Here is a 19,809-nt window from a genome sequence, read left to right as displayed (position 1 = left end):
ATTCTATTTTCCGAACATCCAGAAACAAACCGTGTGTATTTTCATTTCAGTCATTACTTTCAGTTAGATGTTCTATCTCTCAGTCAGTTTACTTCCGCAACTGTTTTTCTCAGTTAAACTGATTGTTATCGATTGACGAGATACCGAGAATCCGTTTGTCACTAAACTGAACTCAACATTCGAAAAGAATACAAAATACGTGAGTGTTTATTCAACCCCCCCTTCTAAACACTTATCACCTTATAACCGATCCTTTCATGTGTTCAACATATGATTTGTATAACTCTCTATTATCTTCGATTCGATAGTAAATTCGTAATTTTTTTGGTAAGAAACGAGGGAAATACAAATTTTATCGTAAAGTCGTACAAGCTGTGAAATTTCTGTTTCACAAAATCCGTCACCCTTGGTTATTTATTTTGTAATTTTCTGATAAGAAGTGAGAGAGATATGATTTTTATCGTAAAATCGCTCAAGCTGTGAAAATTGTGTGCATATGCTGGATATTTCCAGCAACCTTTGGGCTTGTTTTGTGGGTCATAAATGGTCTAGAATGGGTTGTTTATAGGCTGGTCATCTAGGTTTAATTCACGGTTTAAGTTGGAAAATTTTGGTTAAGTTTCGGGTTGATTCGGGCTAAAACGGGACTTCGGTCCAAGTTTTAAAATGAATCGGTTAAGTTTTGAAATGAGCTCGAGTTTACGTCTAAGAAGCACTTTTAAATATGTTTTGGGATGTTTTAAGGAGTTTGGTAAGCTTCGGATCAAATTTTAGAGGTCCAGGGGCAAAATGGTCATTTTGGGTTTCCAAGGGCAAAATGGTCATTTTGCACCCAGGGTGAGATTTTGGTCCTGACAGCGCCCTGAGCACCTTTTAACATGTTTTAAATATTTATGCATCATGTTTATGATTTTTTTATGAAATTATGATCAATACGATGCATGCTTGGATTTAAGAAAAAAGTTATGTATATGCATGTATTTATTAAATGGTGAATATGATGATGTTTTTGAAGGATGAGAATTGGTTGTGACTGACGATGTATATGTATACGATGACATGTGATATGATGAGCTAAGGCCAAGGCTTCAGTGGACGGGTAATGTCGTCGCTGATGTCCTTGCCGCCCGGTACCGTGGTTATACGTAGATGGATCCATCGAATAGAGCTGATAAGATAGAGTTGATACGAAAGTCACAACTAATGAACTGAGTTTAATTGAAAGAAATGTATACATATATGATGACATGAGATGACATGTTTTGAAACGATATGATTCTACACGACACGTTTATGTTCATGCTTGTAAGTTCGCGAAATATATGTTGAGTATGGTATATTTCACTGCTGTGTGCCATGTATATGTACTTGTTACTTTCGGTACAAGTGTGTTGAGTCTTTAGACTCACTAGGCATGTGTGATGCAGGTGAGCTTGATGGTGAGGGGACTGGAGGTGCCGAACTCAGAATAGGCAGACCTGGTGCGGTGACACTACACGATGACCACATGGTTTCCGCATTATGATTTATGAGATTTGAGAGGAGATGAACATTTTCATACATTGTTGATTTAAAGATTTTTATTCATTTATGTTTGCGTAAAAGTTTGGATGAGTGTGGTTAATCTAAACTGCCCTATTTTTACTATCAAATATTTAAGGTCATTTTTAAATGTTATATTTTTCTATAGAGTGCATGTATGCAAAACGTTTTCATAATTTTAAAAATATGAGCTTTAAAAAAAATATTAGCAGCATTTTAAAATAGTAGACGTTACAATCCGATTTTCCAAAAAGTCCATATTTTCGTCAAAACTCGAATACCGGTTTAAAATACGACTCGACGCAGAAAAACACCTTACAAGTTGTCATTTTCGAAAATACCATTTAAAATATACTATATGTTAAATAATTAAAAATAATCATTTAATAAAAATATTTTTCCTTTACGGTCCCCGTCTCCGTTCATCGATCACGTCTCGAATAACCTTTAAAACACAGTTTTATGCATTCTAATATATACCACGTTTTAAACATGTAAACATGCCTATCATATTCAATAAATGCAATTAAAATAATTTAATTAGACATTTTTCATTTTTCCTAGATTTGCATGCAATTGGATTACGTTATCGCATTTTGGACATTACAATCTCCATCCTAGTGCTCAACTAGTTCTTCGTCGATGAGAAGATGGATCATGGAATATAATTTTCACCATTCAAGGAATGAAACTCATTATCTCTCGGAAGCTCTTCGCTGATGCGTTTGATATTCCAGCTGCCAGTTTGGATAACTGTACAAATCTTCCAGATGGAAATGCTTCATATTGGATAACTGAGTTCTCTCTTTCAGGTACTCAGCTCTCGTATCCCACTTTTTTGAATAAAGATCTCAAGGCAGAATCCCATCTGCTTGCTTATCTGGTGAGCAAATCTTTGCTGAAAAAAGCTGGAGCCTTTGAGAAAATAACAACAGAGAACTTTATGGTCATGACGACCATTACGTCAAATATCAACGTTAACTGGTCATATATAATATTCAAAATCTTCTATGCTATGGTCAAGGGAGGATCTCAATGACATTTGTATGCTATTCCCATATGCTATTTTTTTGGAACAACACAACGTCAATCTCGTTGATGTTCCTAAGCTTCACACAGTTAAGACGATCAATTTCTCTGTCGCTGAAGCCTACAAGAAAAAGAATGTACCAACCAGGGTTGAGTTGTTGGCCATAAAATCAAACAAGGAGAAAAGGAAGAAGATAAAATCAAAAGAAATTCAAGCTGGCCAATACACCGACTCGAGAGACCAAGAGGAAATTGACTCTCTCTTCAGATTCCAACTCAATAATGACAGGGAAAAGATCCCTCTTACTGAAGTATTCAGTGTGACCAAGAAAGTGATTGAGCCTAAGCCAAAGCAAAATATCAAATTGACAAAATACGTATCAAAACCACTCGGACAGACACAAAATCTAACGTTCCTATCTCAAATCTGAGTGGAGTGAAGATTGTAGAAAGAGAAGAAGTGGCTACTAAGTCTGGCTTGCCAACCATCGACCCCGAGGCCAAGGGGAAGCACATTTTGATGGAGCCGCCGAAGTCTTGAATCAGTGAGACTTCACTGGATGATTCCACAATAAGTGTGAAAATTTTTATGCACACTGCCCAACAGACAGAGACGATGTTGCAATACGTAGAACCCGTTAAATCAGACTACGTATAAGCCATGTATAATTATTATTATTTAAATTAAAATAATTTTTATGCATGAGGATTTAAATTCTTTTCTTTAAATTTGTTGAGTCATTTTATGCAGTAGTTTAGTTGCATCTTTTCGGATTAATAAGCGAGGCCGGACTGGAGTTGGAGTATTAAGATAAAATTTAATGATAAGAAAATATTCATAGAATTTATTTAAGATAAAGAATAATTTATTTTAATGAAAAAGAATGTTTAGGGATTTAATTAATTAATTAGAGATAAGTAGTAAATAAGTTCCTTTATGTCCAATAATTTAATTAAAAGTCTAAATTAAAATGTTTGACCAATTGAGATAGATTAATTTAGGCTTATTTTATTTAAGAAATTGTAACTTAACATGTTAGTAATTTAATTTAAAGAATTAGACATGCATGCAAGAAAATTACCATCCTAAATTAAATTTACTATTTCACTAAAATACATAATTAGTGTTTAAAAATTTAAGAAGATAAAATTCAACATTTAAGCAATATTTTACCTCCAAATAAAAGCAAGATTTCGGCCATTCACCTTGTAGGATTTAATTAGTTTGACAACCCACCATTTTAATTCCTTTCCTTATCCCTTTCTTGGTAAATAATCCCTTCATTTTAATCACCAATAATTAATGATTTAAGCAATATTTCTACCTTAGTTGACAAGAGAAAATCGGTCATCTCTCATCCCATTAAACCTCCCTCAATCAAATAATATCATATCATTCCTTACCTAACAAACACTAGGATAGAAAGATTTTGGATCTTGCCATTCTATTCCATTTAATTAGTAGACTTTCCCTTCACTCCTAGCCATTCCCTCCATTCATTCTCTCGAAAATTCTGAGCATTTCAGCAAGAAAAATCGTGAGTCTCCTAGAGGAAATAAGAGAGAAATCAAACAAGAAAAGAGAACTCCGTCTCCGCCGCGCCGCGTTCGTCGTAATTGATTTGTTTTCGTTTCAAACAAATTTCAGGCATGTATATACGTTTCTTTTCTCTTCGATAAAGCCATATAAGTAATTTAAAACATAATATGATCATGTTTCATGGAGCATAAACCGAAAATTGACAGCAAGTGTTATAAAAATTCTTCACGGATTTTTGGCCTTCCTTGCACTTCACGTTTGGTATTGTTTTTGTGGTTTCAGGGTTTGGCTTGGTTCCAGGCATTCAAGGCTACTTATGGTCATGTTATAAGGTGTGTTAGTAAGGGATTAGTCTATTGGTTTGAGCACTTTCGTCCCAGCAAAACCATTTTTGACAGCAACTCTCCATGTTGCAATTTATGAGTCTCGATTTGCATGGTTTATTGCCTAAGGTGAGGGTTCGGATCTTGGCTGCCCTAGGGGTTGTATCCATGGTTAGAACCCCTCCTTAGCATGTCTAGGACGTGACCAAGATGACCTTTCATGGCTTGGTTCATGGTCCCATTGATTTTTAAAATAAACAAGACAAGTGCCTCTTCGATCCCCTTTCTTTTCCCTGCATGTGTAGTCTCGGTTTCGAGGTTGGTGTGGATCTTGGTTGGCTTTTTAGCCCTTAGCCATGGGTCACACAATGCCTCATGATGTCTAGATAATGCCATGGTCGATCACATGGCCACTGGAATGATCCACGACAGCAAAATAAGCAACATCCCCACGCGTGCCATGTGTGGTTCTCGGGTGAAGCTTGGGATCATCGTAGGTGTTGGCTTGGATTGTGGTTGGCCTAGGGCCCTTAGCCATGGTTCAAAACATACCTTAGGATGTTGGTAAGAGGCTCTGGTCGGTGGTTCAAGCCCCAATGGCAAATAGCCTCGTAAACGAAGCAAGAAAGCACAACAGTTGCTGCTGTATTTTTGACAGCAACTCTGCCTTCGGTTCAGAGGCTTGTTTCGAGTTCTTGGTTGGCTTTTAGCCTATAGCCTTGGACTGGACAGTACCTCATTGAGTTAGGAAGATCATTTTTTTGGCCATTTGTGATTTGATTAATTTTAGAGGTCGTACGAGAATTTACGGTGCGATGTGCCAAAGTGACTCTCGAAAGAGCGTTTCATGATTTTGGCCTCCATGCACAATTTTCGTGTACTACAGCCCTTGGTATTTATTTTCCAGTATTTTAGGCGTATTTTAATCATGACTAAACTATGACACCCCAGATTCGACGACTGTCCTCACTGTATCAAGACGGGTCTTTCCAGCGTGCTTATGTCCTCACTCACACGCACCTTGGGAAACCCATCCCAAAATTGCCCCAAGTCAAGCACGCTTAACTTTGGAGTTCTTATGTGATGAGCTACCGAAAAGAAGATGCACCTTCGTGATATGAGTAGTACAAATCAAATCTTTTAAGCCCTCTTCAACTGTACAATCCATTACATTGAACAGTCTCGGAATCCCTCTCATTCCCGTGTGGGTCGGTTCATTCACGTTCCCTCTACCTAGAAGCCTGCCAGGAGCCGCTCATTGTCCGTGCAACTGATGGCACCGGCGATCACCCCCCGCCCTCTTCGGCCCCGGGCCTCACATGCCCACCAGCTTTCGCTTTGTTCGTCCCCGAACCACACCGTACTAAGAGAGGTCGGCTCTGATACCAACTGTAACGAATCGTACTATTTAACTACTTTAAATTTGCGGAAAAATAAAAATTTTCTTAAATAAGTAGAAATTATCAAACTTCGTTAATAAATAATTGCACATCTAAAATATTTATAATAAAACAACTACCAACAAGTTGCGATAAGTAAACGTTTAAAACATTGAAAACACAACTCCTTAAAATCATAATAATTGAACATGCATAAAATCTTAGAACATGGGCGGTCCTCGGATTTAGCCTCCCGCTCAGTCCAAGCCAGCTCACTGATCCTCACCCCTCCTCTCCTCAAATGCATCCTCACCTGCATCGATCAAGTCTAGTGAGTCTAAAGACTCAACATGTATAAGCTGGGAGTAACGAGTAATACGTAATAAAATCACATGCAACTTTAAAATAGAGCGTACGTACTTGAAACTTGAACTTGCATACTTAAAAGCCTGAACGTAACATACTTGAAACTTTTGCATACATACATAAACATAGAAGTGCCATCATCATAAGACTTTTCTTAAACATGCTTGCATACTTGTACATACTTGAACATTCATAAACTTCATCATTTTGCGTAGAGGCATGTTTCAAAGCAAGTGACCCATACATAAATACGCCTGATCAGACTAAACCACAGTACTGGGCTGACAGGGAAGATCCACTGTCACATACATGAGATCCTTGTTCATGCTTTAACGGGTGGATTGGTCCCCGTTCATGCTTTAACGCTTCTCAATCCTGATCTAAACCCGTTCATGCTTTAACGGGGTGGAGAGGTCCTCGGCCACGTTCACCGACTTCCAAACCCATTCATAATTTGGTCACGAGACATTTAGCATACCTCAAAAACTTAAAATATTTTCTTTTGCACGTCGAACATACTTACTTGGCGTTGAGGGATTCATCGGATCTCGCTTGGGGCCGTTGCTGCAACATACTCACATGAGTTCAAACACTTATCTTTCATAGCTTAGACGTAGGTACTAGTTCTCACCACCGAAGTAAATAAATGGCTTATGACATTCTAAATCTCTCAGAACTTGACCTCGTTTAATAATCGTACTAAGCCATTATATAGAACCCCAAAACAAATCCTATATTTTTACATAAATAAATTTTAACCATCGTACTAAACCATGACATAGAACCCCGAAACAAATTCTAAAATTTTTTTTTTAAAGATGGGGTACACGGACCCCGTGTAGGGGTCCGGGTAGGCATGAAAATTTCATGTTTTCGAAGAAAAACGGACACGGACTCCTTGTCGGGGTCCGGGAAGGGGTCCGTGTAGCCTCTAGACGTGGAAATTCACTAACTTAATGATTCATTCTTCCAACCCAAGCCTAAGGACCATGAACCAACACCTCAAAACTCATCCTAGGATGCTATTACATTGATTCAAACCCGTACAAACACCCCAAACATCCCCAAGCATCGTCAAACAACTTCAATACACAATAACCCGTAATTCGACATCGTTTTGCTTCCTACGGCTTCTATTACATCCCAAGCCAATCTCGACCCAAACGAACCACCAAATAACACCTAAACACATCTCACAACATATCTAAATGTAGTAGCACAAGCCCGGCACTACCCAACGAAGCCTGCAACAAATAACTTCAAGAACATGATGAACATCATTTTCATAAGATCAAAGGTTTGAGCAGTCACACGAAAATAACCATAACTCACTCGTTTCTTGTCCGAAAATTACGAATGTTATATCAAATCGAAGGTATCAAAAAGTTCTACATTTTATATGTTGACAGTATTTTTAGAAAACGAACCGAAATTACACAGGAACCGAAATGACAGTAAAACGTCTTTTTGAGATCTAAAATACTTCAGAAATCGATTCAATGCATAATCGCTCAAACTTTGCTCATAATAATTAAACTTTTATGCATAACATACATCAAAATATCTACTATGACGAGATCGATGCATAAAACGAAAGATTATACATGCCTTTGGTCTTGAAACGTAGGAAATCTCGTAAATCTCGACGATCCGGACACGAGGAAGAAATTTGGAGCTTCTTGCTATTGTCTAATGGTAGAATAGATGGAAATGGAGCTCAAGAACACTTGAGGAGAGAAGGGAAATAAATGAGGGGAAATGGAGGAGAATTGATGGGAATGAATTTTCTTTCGGAGAAGACTTGGACAAAGTCTTGCAATTGGAGGCATGTGGAATGGATTGAGGGTAATTTAGGAATAATTTAAATATATTGATTAGGTTTAAACTAATTAATCAATATATGGTGTAGTCCAAATAAAATTTAGACTACTCGAGGCTTGAAAACAAATACATAAAATATTCCTAAATTTACAAAAGTTGCACCACAATTAAGGGAAAATAAAATATTAATTGTCATAGAATAAATACTCCATAATTTAAAAATTCCTTTTAAACTTAAATAAATATTTTTTTTTAAATTTAAATAAATGCACGTGTTTTACGTGTACTGATTTTGGGTTTTACAGTTTCTCCCCCACTTAAATAAATTTCGTCCTCGAAATTAAATCTTACCAAACAGTTCCGGATAGTGACTTTTCATATCTGCTTCGGTCTCCCAAGTGGCCTCCTCTACTGATTGATTCAGCCACCAGACTTTGACCAACTTGGTCACTTTGTTCCGAAGTCTCCGCTCTTGTCTGTCTAGAATTTGTATAGGTCTTTCCTCATACGACATATCTGGAGCCAACTGCAACGGCTCAAAACTCAAAACATGCGAAGAATTTGCAATATACTTCCTCAACATCGAAACGTGGAACACATTGTGCACTCCGGCCAAATTCGGTGGTAGGGCTACACGATAAGCTAGTGTCCCAACTCTGTCAAGAATTTCAAACGGTCCAATAAATCTCGGACTCAGCTTGCCTCTCTTCCCAAACCTCATAACACCTTTCATAGGTGTTATCTTTATGAATACGTAGTCTCCTACGGCAAACTCAAGATCTCTCCTCCTCTTGTCAGCATAACTCTTTTGACGACTCCGTGCGGTCTTCAACCTATCTCGGATCTTGACCACCACATCTGCAGTCTGCTGAACAATCTCTGGACCAAGTTCTGATCTCTCACCGACTTCATCCCAATGAATCGGCGATCTGCACTTCCTTCCATACAGTGCTTCATAGGTAGCCATACCTATAGAGGATTGAAAACTGTTATTGTAGGTAAACTCCACTAGAGGTAGCTTTGATTCCCAATTCCCATGGAAATCTCTCACACAGGCTCGTAACAGATCTTCCAATATATGAATCACTCGCTCAGACTGGCCATCTGTCTAAGGATGGAATGCAGTACTGAATAGCAACTTCGTCCCCATGGCTGCGTGTAAACTCTTCCAAAAGGACGAGGTTAATCTCGGGTCCCTGTCAGACACAATAGAAACTGAAATCCCATGCAAACGAACTATCTCCCGGATATAGAGCTCTGCATACTGAGTCATGGAGAAAGTCGTCTTTACCGATAAGAAATGTGCCGACTTAGTTAGTCGATTCACTATAACCCAAATGGCATTAGATCCTTTGACTGACCTCGGCAAACCAACCACGAAATCCATGGTGATATTCTCCTATTTCCACTCAGGAATAGGAAGTGGCTTAAGCATCCTTGCTAGCCTCTAATGCTCTGCCTTAACCTGTTGACAAGTGAGACATTCAGACACAAATCGACGGATGTCTCGCTTTATACCTGGCCACCAATAAAGCATCTGCAAATCCTTGTACATCTTGGTACCTCCTGGATGGATGGAATACCGAGATATATGCGCCTCTGACAAAATATACCCACATTCTCCCTCTGTATCTCACAATATCATCAGACACTGTGTAAAGTACACTGCCCTTGGTCTCATCCTTCAGTCTCCATTTCTGTAATTGTTCATCTGAAGGTTGTCCTTTACGGATTCGGTCCAGCAAAGAAGATTGGATTGTCAGATTAGACAGCTTGGGAGCTCTGTCCTTAAGATAAACTTCTAAGCCAAACCTCTGAATCTCTGACTGAAGAGGTCTCTGAACTGACAGCTGTGCTAAGATTGCTACCTTTCTGCTCAAAGCATCTGCCACAACAATAGCTTTCCCTGGATGGCAGCTAATTTCACAATCGTAGTCTTTTACCAATTCCAACCACCGTCTTTGTCTCATATTAAGCTCTTTCTGCGTGAAGAAATACTTGAGACTCTTGTGATCAGTGAATATCTGGCATTTCTCGCCGTACAAATAATGTCTCCAAATCTTCAACGCAAAGACCACGGCAGCTAACTCTAGATCATGAGTCGGATAATTCTTTTCATGCACTTTTAACTGTCTAGAAGCATAAGCTATAACCCGACCATGTTGCATCAAAACTGCGCCTAATCCAAGCTTAGATGCATCGGTGTACAACACAAAATTGCCTTGCCCTGATGGCATGGCTAAAACTGGCGCCGAAATAAGAGCTTGCTTCAAGGTATCGAAGCTCTTCTGACACTCTTCACTCCATACGAATTTGGCATTCTTCTTGGTCAATGAGATGAGTGGCACTGCTATCGAAAAAAATCCTTGAATAAACTTTCTGTAGTAACCTGCTAAGCCTAGGAAACTGCGGATCTCTGATGCATTTTTCGGCTCAACCCAATCCTTAACGGCTTCCATCTTTGCTGGATCCACCTCAATACCACTGCTAGATACTATATGACCCAAAAATGCTATTTTCTCCAACCAGAATTCACACTTACTGAATTTTGCATACAACTTGTGGCTCTGCAAAACCTGCAACACTGTTCTCAAATGCTGACTGTGCTACTCATGGCTCTTTGAGTATATAAGAATGTCGTCAATGAACACTATGACGAACTGATCTAAGTAGGGTTGAAATACTCGATTCATGAGGTACATAAAAATTGCTGGAGCATTCGTCAGTCCGAACGGCATTACTAAGAACTCGTAATGCCCATATCTGGTTTTGAAGACTGTCTTATGAACATCTGCATCTTTCACCTTTAGCTGGTGATACCCCGATCGAAGATCTATCTTAGAGAACACTGTAGCTCCCTCCAACTGATCGAACAAGTCCTCGATCCTTGAAAGTGGGTATTTATTCTTGATTGTTACCTTGTTCAGTTCTCGGTAATCGATACACAACCTCATGCTCCCATCCTTCTTCTTTACGAAGAGTACTGGTGCGCCCCATGGTGAGAAACTAGGGCGGATGAATTCTTTGTCTAGGAGCTCCTGAATCTGCTGCTTAAGCTCTAACATCTCTACTAGAGCTAAACGATACGGTGCCTTAGAGATTAGCACGGTTCCTGGCAAAAGATCAATGGCAAACTCCACCTCTCTCTCTGGTGGAAGGCCTGTGACGTCATCTGAAAAGACGTCAGAAAATTCTCTGACTACTGGTACATCAGATAATGACAGAGTGGTTACGTCAGGTGCAGAAACAACGCTGGCCAAGAAAGCCTGATAACCCTTGTGCATAAGTTTCCGCGCCTGCATGCAAGAGATCATGCGAGGGAAACTCCTCCATCTAGCTGGCTCAAAGAGAAACTGCTTCATGCCCAACGGTCTTACTAACACTGACCTCTTATGGAAATCAATAAGAACTCTGCTCTTCATCAGCCAGTCCATTCCCAAAATAATATCAAACTCTAGCATTGGCTGCACAATCAAATCGGCATACACTAGGTGGCCCTGCAGTTCCAGAACGATGTCTCTGACCACGCTAGTAGCTGTTAATTCTTCCCCTGATGGGACTGTCACTGTATAGCTCACATCGAGTCCAATAGACTTGACGTCTAGATGATCAGCGAATGTCTCCGAAATAAAAGAATGGGTGGCCCCTGAATCTATCAAGGCCTTTGTGGCTACTCTCTTTATGAAAATATTTCCTGAGAGACGTTGGTACAACAAAAAAACTTATATCCCAAAAATTCTAATCTTAACCTCAAGCACAGAAGAAAAATCTCTACCCAAGTCAACCAAAATACTACTAGCACACTAATAATCCAAAAAATCAAATTCAAAACATGAATGGCAAAATTAATACTGTGTTGAATTAAATAAGATACCAGTCAACAAGGTCGTGTCTGGGTTCGCCTCCTGAGCATGCATGGCGAACACCCTTCCCTGAGTCACCCTTCCCTGGGTCGGCTGCATCCACTGTGGGCAGTCCTTCAACATGTGGTCACTGGCTCCACATTTAAAGCATTTGCCCGATCCCCACAAACACTGTCCCGAATGTTGGCGATTACACTTCGGGCACACCGGGAAATTACCAGGCCTTTGAGGAGCCTTCTGCTGAGGGATAGGACCCTTGCCCTTCGGAGGTCCCTGAAATGGCCTCTTCCCCTGCTGTCCCTGGAAAGGTCTCTTAAACTGGGGTCGCTGCTATTGCTGCTGTTGAGGTGCCTGATAGGGCCTCTTGCCCTGTCTATCATTCTCGATGTCTCTTTGGTCCTGCTCTGCCGCCAAGGCTCTAGATACGCAATAGTATAGGAAGGCGGACCAGCAACCCTCACATCAAGGCGCAAGATCGGCCGTAACCCATCAATAAAATGCCTCAGCTTCTCCCGGGCATCATTTGCAATTAATGGCACGAAGTGACACCCCCTCTCAAACTTCCTCGCAAACTCTGCTACGCTGCTGTCTCCCTGTCGCAGCGTCATGAACTCCCTGGTCAGTCTGGATCGTACTTCATCAGTGAAGTACTTGGAGTAGAAAACTTCTTTAAATCCATTCACGTCAGTGTTTGCAAGTTCACTGACACTGATGCACTTTCCCACCAAAGCCTGGCGTCTCCTGACAGAAGAAATGTGGCACACCTGACTCTGTCTGCATCCTGCAGCTCCATGAAATCAAAAATCACCTCGATGGATTTAATCCATCCCTCAGCCACCATCGGGTCAGTAATCCCCGAGAACTCTTTAGGATCCATCCTCCTAAACCATTCATACACTGCCTCTGGTTTGGGCCTCGTCTCTGTGTCTACTACAGCATTGTTCCCCGCAAACTGTGTGAAGAACTGAGTCATACCTGCAAGCATCTGTGCCTGCATATCTGGCGGTGGGCGAGGAGGAGTGGCCCTCTCCCCATCACAAGCCTCTCTGTCCTCATCCCTTGCTCCACGGGCAACCAAACGTCTATGAGGCATAGCGTTCTAAAATTTACCCAACACATAACCCAGCATACAATAACCTAATATCAGTATCGTAGGATGCACGAAATTTAAATTTAAAACATGTACATGCTGAAATCGTGACTTGATGCTTACTAAATGAAAAATTTAAAACTTTAAAACTTACAGACTTGAGGTGTGACTTCGTGAGTTCTCGCAACTGGCAGAAGGCATAACCCTTTACAAGAACACCGCTCTGATACCAACTGTAACGCCCCAAATTCGACGACTGTCCTCACTGTATCAAGACGGGTCTTTCCAGCGTGCTTATGTCCTCACTCACACGCACCATGGGAAACTTCCCAGGAAGTCACCCATCCCAAAATTGCCCCAAGTCAAGCACGCTTAACTTTGGAGTTCTTATGTGATGAGCTACCGAAAAGAAGATGCACCTTCGTGATATGAGTAGTACAAATCAAATCTTTTATGCCCTCTTCAACTGTACAGTCCATTACATTGAACAGTCTCGGAATCCCTCTCATTCCCGTGTGGGTGAGTTCATTCATGTTCCCTCCACCTAGAAGCCTGCCAGGAGCCGCTCATTGTCCGTGCAACTGATGGCACCGGCGATCATCCCCCGCCCTCTTTGGCCCCGGGCCTCACATAAACGATGGTTCGATGTTGGTTCGGGTGGGTACGGCGTCATGGTTAGATACTAAGTTTGTTGGGCGTAATAGTCTCGTTTTTAGTTCGATTTTGAAGTGTTGGTCAAGTTAAGTTTATTTTCATGTTTCTCATGTTAGAATTAGGTCGTAGCAAGCCTGGGAACGATCCAACCCATTTGGTAAAAAAAAAAAATAAGACGGGATTTTTAATTATATTACGTGCATAAAATATAAAATGTTTATTTTGAGATATATGCGATATGTCTTGTGGCCACTTCACGCTTATGGGATTGCAGCTTATGGGATTATTACTTCACCCGGTGACTTACAACCGGTTCATGTTCATGTATGGGTACGGATATCCAGTCCAAGGGCTGTGATGATCCCTACCGCCCAGTATACTGTGGTTTAGTCTGATCAGACGTGCATGTTATGTTACGTTACGTTATGGGCCACTTGCGTAGAACATTATCCCAACAGAAAATTATGATATGCTATTTTATGACAGGGCTCTATCGAGCAAACATTTTTCGTACGATTATCAGTTATGCACGTATTTATAATTATTCATGGCACGATTTTCACGTTACGCTTTACGATATGATACTAGACTTGATTGTTGTAGGTACTGATGAGGTCGGGACCGAGGGCGGGGACCAGTGAGCTAGCTTGGGTCGGCAGTAGTAGGAACCCGAGGACCTCATGTTTCAGTTTATTAACTATTTTTATGCTCAAACTCATTTTGTCTTGTTGAAATATTTTTAAGTGATTGTTTTGAAACAGTATTTAATTCCGCTGCTATTTTGACATTTAAACCCTTTTTATCAGTTTATTTTATGAATGAAGCAAGTTATTTATTTTTAAAGAAAAATTTTAAATTATTCCGCAAATTTTCAAATACGAAATACGGGCCTCTACACAATAAGTCTACTTAAATTGAATGCATTGTCCATTTCAATTATTGTAAAGGTGAGGAGGTAAGAATATGAACTTCCTACAATTGAGGAAGAAGATTCCCAAGCCTCCCTTCATAAAGAAGAACTTCAACCTGGTGACCATCCAGACACTCCACAGACTCAAGCCAGAGATCCACAAACTATGACCGATGAGAAATCATCTGAGGAAGATTTGCAGACTCCAACCGCTCCTACTACTATTAGGCAGAGTCTACAGTCCCAATCTATGAACCAACCGTTGATCCACTGCCTTCATCTCCTCCAACGTATACAGTACATCAGATTGGTGAACTTATAGAGATGCCCCTTATCTCAGTTGATGAAATTGTAAAGTCTATGTTCCAATTTGACTTCGACCAATTGAAAATGGACCCTTCTTCTCATATGCCTATAGTTACTATGATCACTGAATAAGGTGTCTGATTTGAAACTGAGTTTCAGGTTAACATTGATGAACTAGATAATCAAGCCACCAGGGCTCAAGCTTCACCTGCTTTAATCCAGCCACCGAACCAACATAAGAAATTCTCGAGGGTTCTCCTCCTGCACGTCTAACCGGTGGAGAGGTCGTCATTCATACTGCTCCCATTCCTAAATAAAATCCTTTCGACATGTATAAGATTTGTTCTTCAACATATCAGGCCATCCAAGGTTCTGAACCTAATGAAAAATGTCACGAAGAATCTATGTCACAACAAGTATTGACTCAGTCGTCATATGTCTCTAAGTCCATCAGTAACTCGGAGATCAAGAATTTTTTCACATACTACGACATTTGACAACTTCAAATCACAAATTCTGAAGGATATCAGCATCATTGGACAACTCTTCAATGATCTCAGTTCTGAAAAGTTCAAGATGAAGGATTAATCAGCCAACATGAATGTTGAACTATTAGTAAAGATTACTCAAGTTAAAAATCATATAAACGCATGGCTTAATCATCTTCAGACCACCCTTGGTAGCAAACTGGGAAATTCTTCAGTTCATTTAGCGTGGTAATGCCAAAAAGGAGGAAACATATTACAAAAAACTAGAAGAAAAAATATAAAGAGAGCCAAGTATGAAGAAGCTAAGAAAACAAAAGAAGGAGAAGGCGGGAGGAAGAAGATATAAAAAGGAGAGACAGTGGGAGTGGCAGTGGCGTTCAAGTCTGATAAGATAATATTCTTTATTTTCTATGTAGGTGCAATATGTATTATTTGTTTTTATGCACATATATCAATAATTTTTCATTTACTCAATGAAATATATTTTCTTCAAACTATCTCTAACACTTAACTGTTCATTTTCAACTATTGTATTTATTCTTTCAACTTGGTTTGTGATCACATAAACTGGAGAAATTGTCAGGTTTAAAATTCCCTAAGTTTTGGCAATGACAAAAATACTATCGAGCTGTTTCAAGTCTAACTATTATTATCATGTAATTACAGGACTCAAGCTCTTGGACAAGTCAAACAACTTATTGTTCTATCAGAAGGTTAATCTGCAGACATAATCATAAGATCATCACTTCTATCTATTTCAAACTGAACCACTATATCAAATATATGCTCAGAGACCGACCGTTCAACTCTAACCGTCCAGACGTTAACTTATCAAGATGTATACATTAACTCAAGACGCTCAAAGTTTACAAGATAAAGTGTCAAGCACAATATCCTACAAATTCCCGACTGACAGAAATTTTTACTAAAATGTAAAAAGTCGATCAAATTTTCAAAAGCTAAGAGCCGAAGTCATAATAGCAAAAATGAATTTAATGAGCATTTAATGCATTGTACGATGAAGAAAGGTTAACAATACCAATTTGTCGGGAGATGATACAGATGATCATTGATAAAGTTTTCTGACCGTTGGAAGACTTCAAGTATAAATATGCAGATTCAGAACTTCAAAGCATACAAGATATTCAAGGAAAAACAAATAAACACACACAAGTTTCAAGTTTTAATTATCTGTATCATACAAGAATTCGAGCATACTAATTCTTTCTAAGATATCAAGCAGCTCACATAACACATATCTACATATCAGATAATCAAAGATTAACTTGTGCTACCCTACCAATTCTGGCCACTCAAAGTTGACTGTTGGAAAAATTATTTTCCTAGTGAAACAAGGGTTCTTAAACAAACCATAGTTTGTTTTGATTTATGCTAAGAGTTTCGACTTAGGCAATATGATAAGTTCTAGTCGAAGTGAGTTTGCAGAAAGATTGTATAAATAATAATCTTTTGGTAAATTCTTTCCTAAGTGGAAAGAATGATGTAAAATTATTTAGGTATATGAATGATAAAGATAAAAAATTGTATATTAATTAAATGTTTTATAATATAAATATATAGTTTTTGTTTTATTAAATGTTTAAATATTATATGTTTTATAATAAATTGTATAAAATATAAGTTGTTGTGTGATTATAAGTTTTTACTATTTTTTACAGATTCGATAAAACAAGAATAACCTTGACGTTGCAAATGGAATTAAGATGATTCTTGGACCTGTAGAAAGTTGATGTTAATAACTACAATATTGGTGGCAAGCATGAGATAAAAATCTTCTCACAAGTGGGATCAAATTAAGCAACAAATAAAGTTATCAAAGAAGTGACAGTTTTACGATGCTCTAGCATTTTAACCATATCTCTCAAATAACTTGGTCAAATGGTTAAAAAAATACCACAATTCAAACAACTCAGATATCTACATGTTTTGTTTTATGTGGAGAAGAAAATTCAGATGAAAAGATTTTCAAAAGTGATGTGTATTAAAACATTAATTTCTTGAAACACCAATGAAGACTTATGTGTAAAAAATAATATTTTATTTGTGGTTGTCTCCCCAAATTTGGCTATAAATAGAGGTGCATTGTAATGTATTAGGATATCCCTCATTTTATGAAAAACCTTTGAGTTCATAATATTTCTCTCGTTGTTTTTCTTTATTTCTTCATTTAAATATAATTAGCATGTTAAATTCATATTCAAAGTTTTACACTTTGAATAATGAGTAGCTAACTTCCCAAAGTTGAGATGAAAATGTGAAACTCTTGGCATGATAATAAGGTTATTAAAAAGTAAGAATCTATGTTTTATATTATTTAATCATTATTTATTTTTTATTTTATTTTTATTTCTTTAAGTATTATTATACTCTACTTATAAGTGGGAGTTTTGATTTATTGTTGCTATATGTTACACTAAATTCTTGGAACCATTTAAATGTTAGTTTGGCATTACCAACCATTTAAAGTGGATGCCTTGATTTATTATATATGATTATATCATAATATTAATTTCTTGGAACCATTTAAATGTTAGTTTGGTATTACCAACCATTTAAAGTGGATGCCTTGATTTATTATATATGAATATATCATAATATTAATTTCTTGGTACCATTTAAATGTTTGTTTGGTTTTACCTACCATTTAAAGTGGATGCCTTGATTTATTATATATTAATATCATACTATTAATTTCTTGGTACCATTTAAATGTTGTTTGGTTTTACCAACCATTTAAAGTGGGAACCTTGATTTAGTGTTTACAAATATATATATAGCACAATAAATACTTGACAACATTTATAAGTTTTGGTATATATATTATATACTTATAAGATAATAATATATAACATAATATAAATATGATTATTTAATATATATTGGAACCATTTTATTAAGTGGATTTCAATAATGTTCATTAGTGATAACTTTATTAAAATGCCAAGAGTGGATCCTTTAATCTCAACTACTTAAATTAAAATTTGAACAATTAAAAATTACCAATTAAAGATTCAAACCATTAAAAGAAAAAAAAACAAAAAGATATTGTAGTGGACTTATAATTACCTTAGCTTCCCGTTGGATACGATATTCGGATTTACTGAATTATACTACTTGTGGACAACCTGCTCTTGGGAGTGCAACAATCAAAGTCGCAACAAGTTTTTGGCGCCGTTGTCGGGGAAGTATAATTTAATTTCAAGTCTATTTAATTTTGTTTATAGTTTATTTTTCTTTATTTGAATTTTTATTGCTTTTGTGTGTTTTTATTCTTTTGTGTTTGCATTTGCATGAGTATTTGGTCACGTACACTTATTGGTCGACTCATTCGAAATAACCCTTTATTTTTACAAAACATGGCGGAAGAACCCATCCAAGAAAATAAAGATGAAATTCAATCTCAACATGATCATGATAGACGAAGAACACTTAGAGATCACATGAATCCTACACGTACTAGTGCACCTTCATGTCTAGTTTTTCCCCCTGATACATCTCATTTCAATTTTAAGCCTGGTATTATCCAACTTTTACCCAATTTTCATGGCTTAGATTCTGAAAATCTATAACATGCATTTACGAGAGTTTGAAGAAGTGTGAAACACATATAATGATCTAAATTGTAGCATGAAAACCATTCGACTTAAGCTTTTTCCTTTTTTTTTTAAAGATAAAGCTAAAACTTGGCTACAAAATCTTATATCGGGATCCATTCGAACTTGGGATGAATTGCAACAACAATTTTTGAAAAAGTTTTTTCCATCTCATAGAACAAATTCTTTCAAAAGGCAAATCATCACTTTCACACAAAAACAAGGGGAAACTTTTTATCAATGTTGGGATAGATACAAAGAATTGCTTAATCTTTGCCCACATCATGGTTTTGAAATTTGGAGAGTTGTTTCTCAATTTTATGAAGGCTTAACACCTAAAGATAGGCAAATTGTTGAATTTATGTGTAATGGAACATTTGAAGATAAAGATCCAAACGAGGCAATTGAGTATCTCGATTCATTAGCTGAAAATGCTCAAAATTGGGACACTATAGGTACAATCGAACCATCAAACAAGATTCAATCTCTCACATCTGGTGGAGGTATGTACACCCTCAAAGATGAACATGATCTCTAAGCTAGATTTACCTCTTTGGCAAGAAAAGTTGAGACACTTGAATTGAAAAAGAATGGTCAATTAAAATCTGTTCAAGAAATTGCGTGTCACATCTGTGATACAAGTGATCATTCTACAAAAGATTGTCCCACTTTTTCCTCTTTTAAAGAATGTCTCCATGAACAAGCCAATGTTTTGAACAATTTCAAAAGGCCAAATTTTGAACCATTTTCTCAAAATTACAATCCAGGTTGGCGAAATCATCCAAATTTTATTGGAGGAATGATAATGCTGCACAATTTTCACAACCACATTTCCAAAATCAACAAAATTTTCAAAATTATGCACACTATGTTCCTCCACCTAA

At 37.8% G+C, this 19,809-nt stretch overlaps 1 protein-coding gene and 1 non-coding gene across 2 annotated transcripts; both read right to left on the bottom strand.

Annotated features, from left to right (window-relative positions):
- Positions 1–8,340: 8,340 nt before the first annotated feature.
- Positions 8,341–11,962, bottom strand: LOC142518278 (uncharacterized). Its single transcript, XM_075621023.1, has 2 exons — positions 11,875–11,962; positions 8,341–8,891 (listed from the first exon to the last, which is right to left on the bottom strand). Exons 1-2 carry the CDS (start codon positions 11,960–11,962, stop codon positions 8,341–8,343), a joined length of 639 nt encoding a protein of 212 aa, XP_075477138.1.
- Positions 11,963–19,107: 7,145 nt separating this feature from the next.
- Positions 19,108–19,216, bottom strand: LOC142519976 (small nucleolar RNA R71). The gene has a single exon (XR_012813858.1). It is a non-coding gene; the product is annotated as a small nucleolar RNA R71 (small nucleolar RNA).
- Between the last annotated feature and the right edge of the window lie 593 nt (positions 19,217–19,809).

This window comes from Primulina tabacum, chromosome 11 (genome assembly GCF_025594145.1).
Source record: "Primulina tabacum isolate GXHZ01 chromosome 11, ASM2559414v2, whole genome shotgun sequence".
Lineage (NCBI taxonomy): Eukaryota > Viridiplantae > Streptophyta > Magnoliopsida > Lamiales > Gesneriaceae > Primulina > Primulina tabacum.
This window is presented reverse-complemented; position numbering and strand designations above follow the sequence as displayed.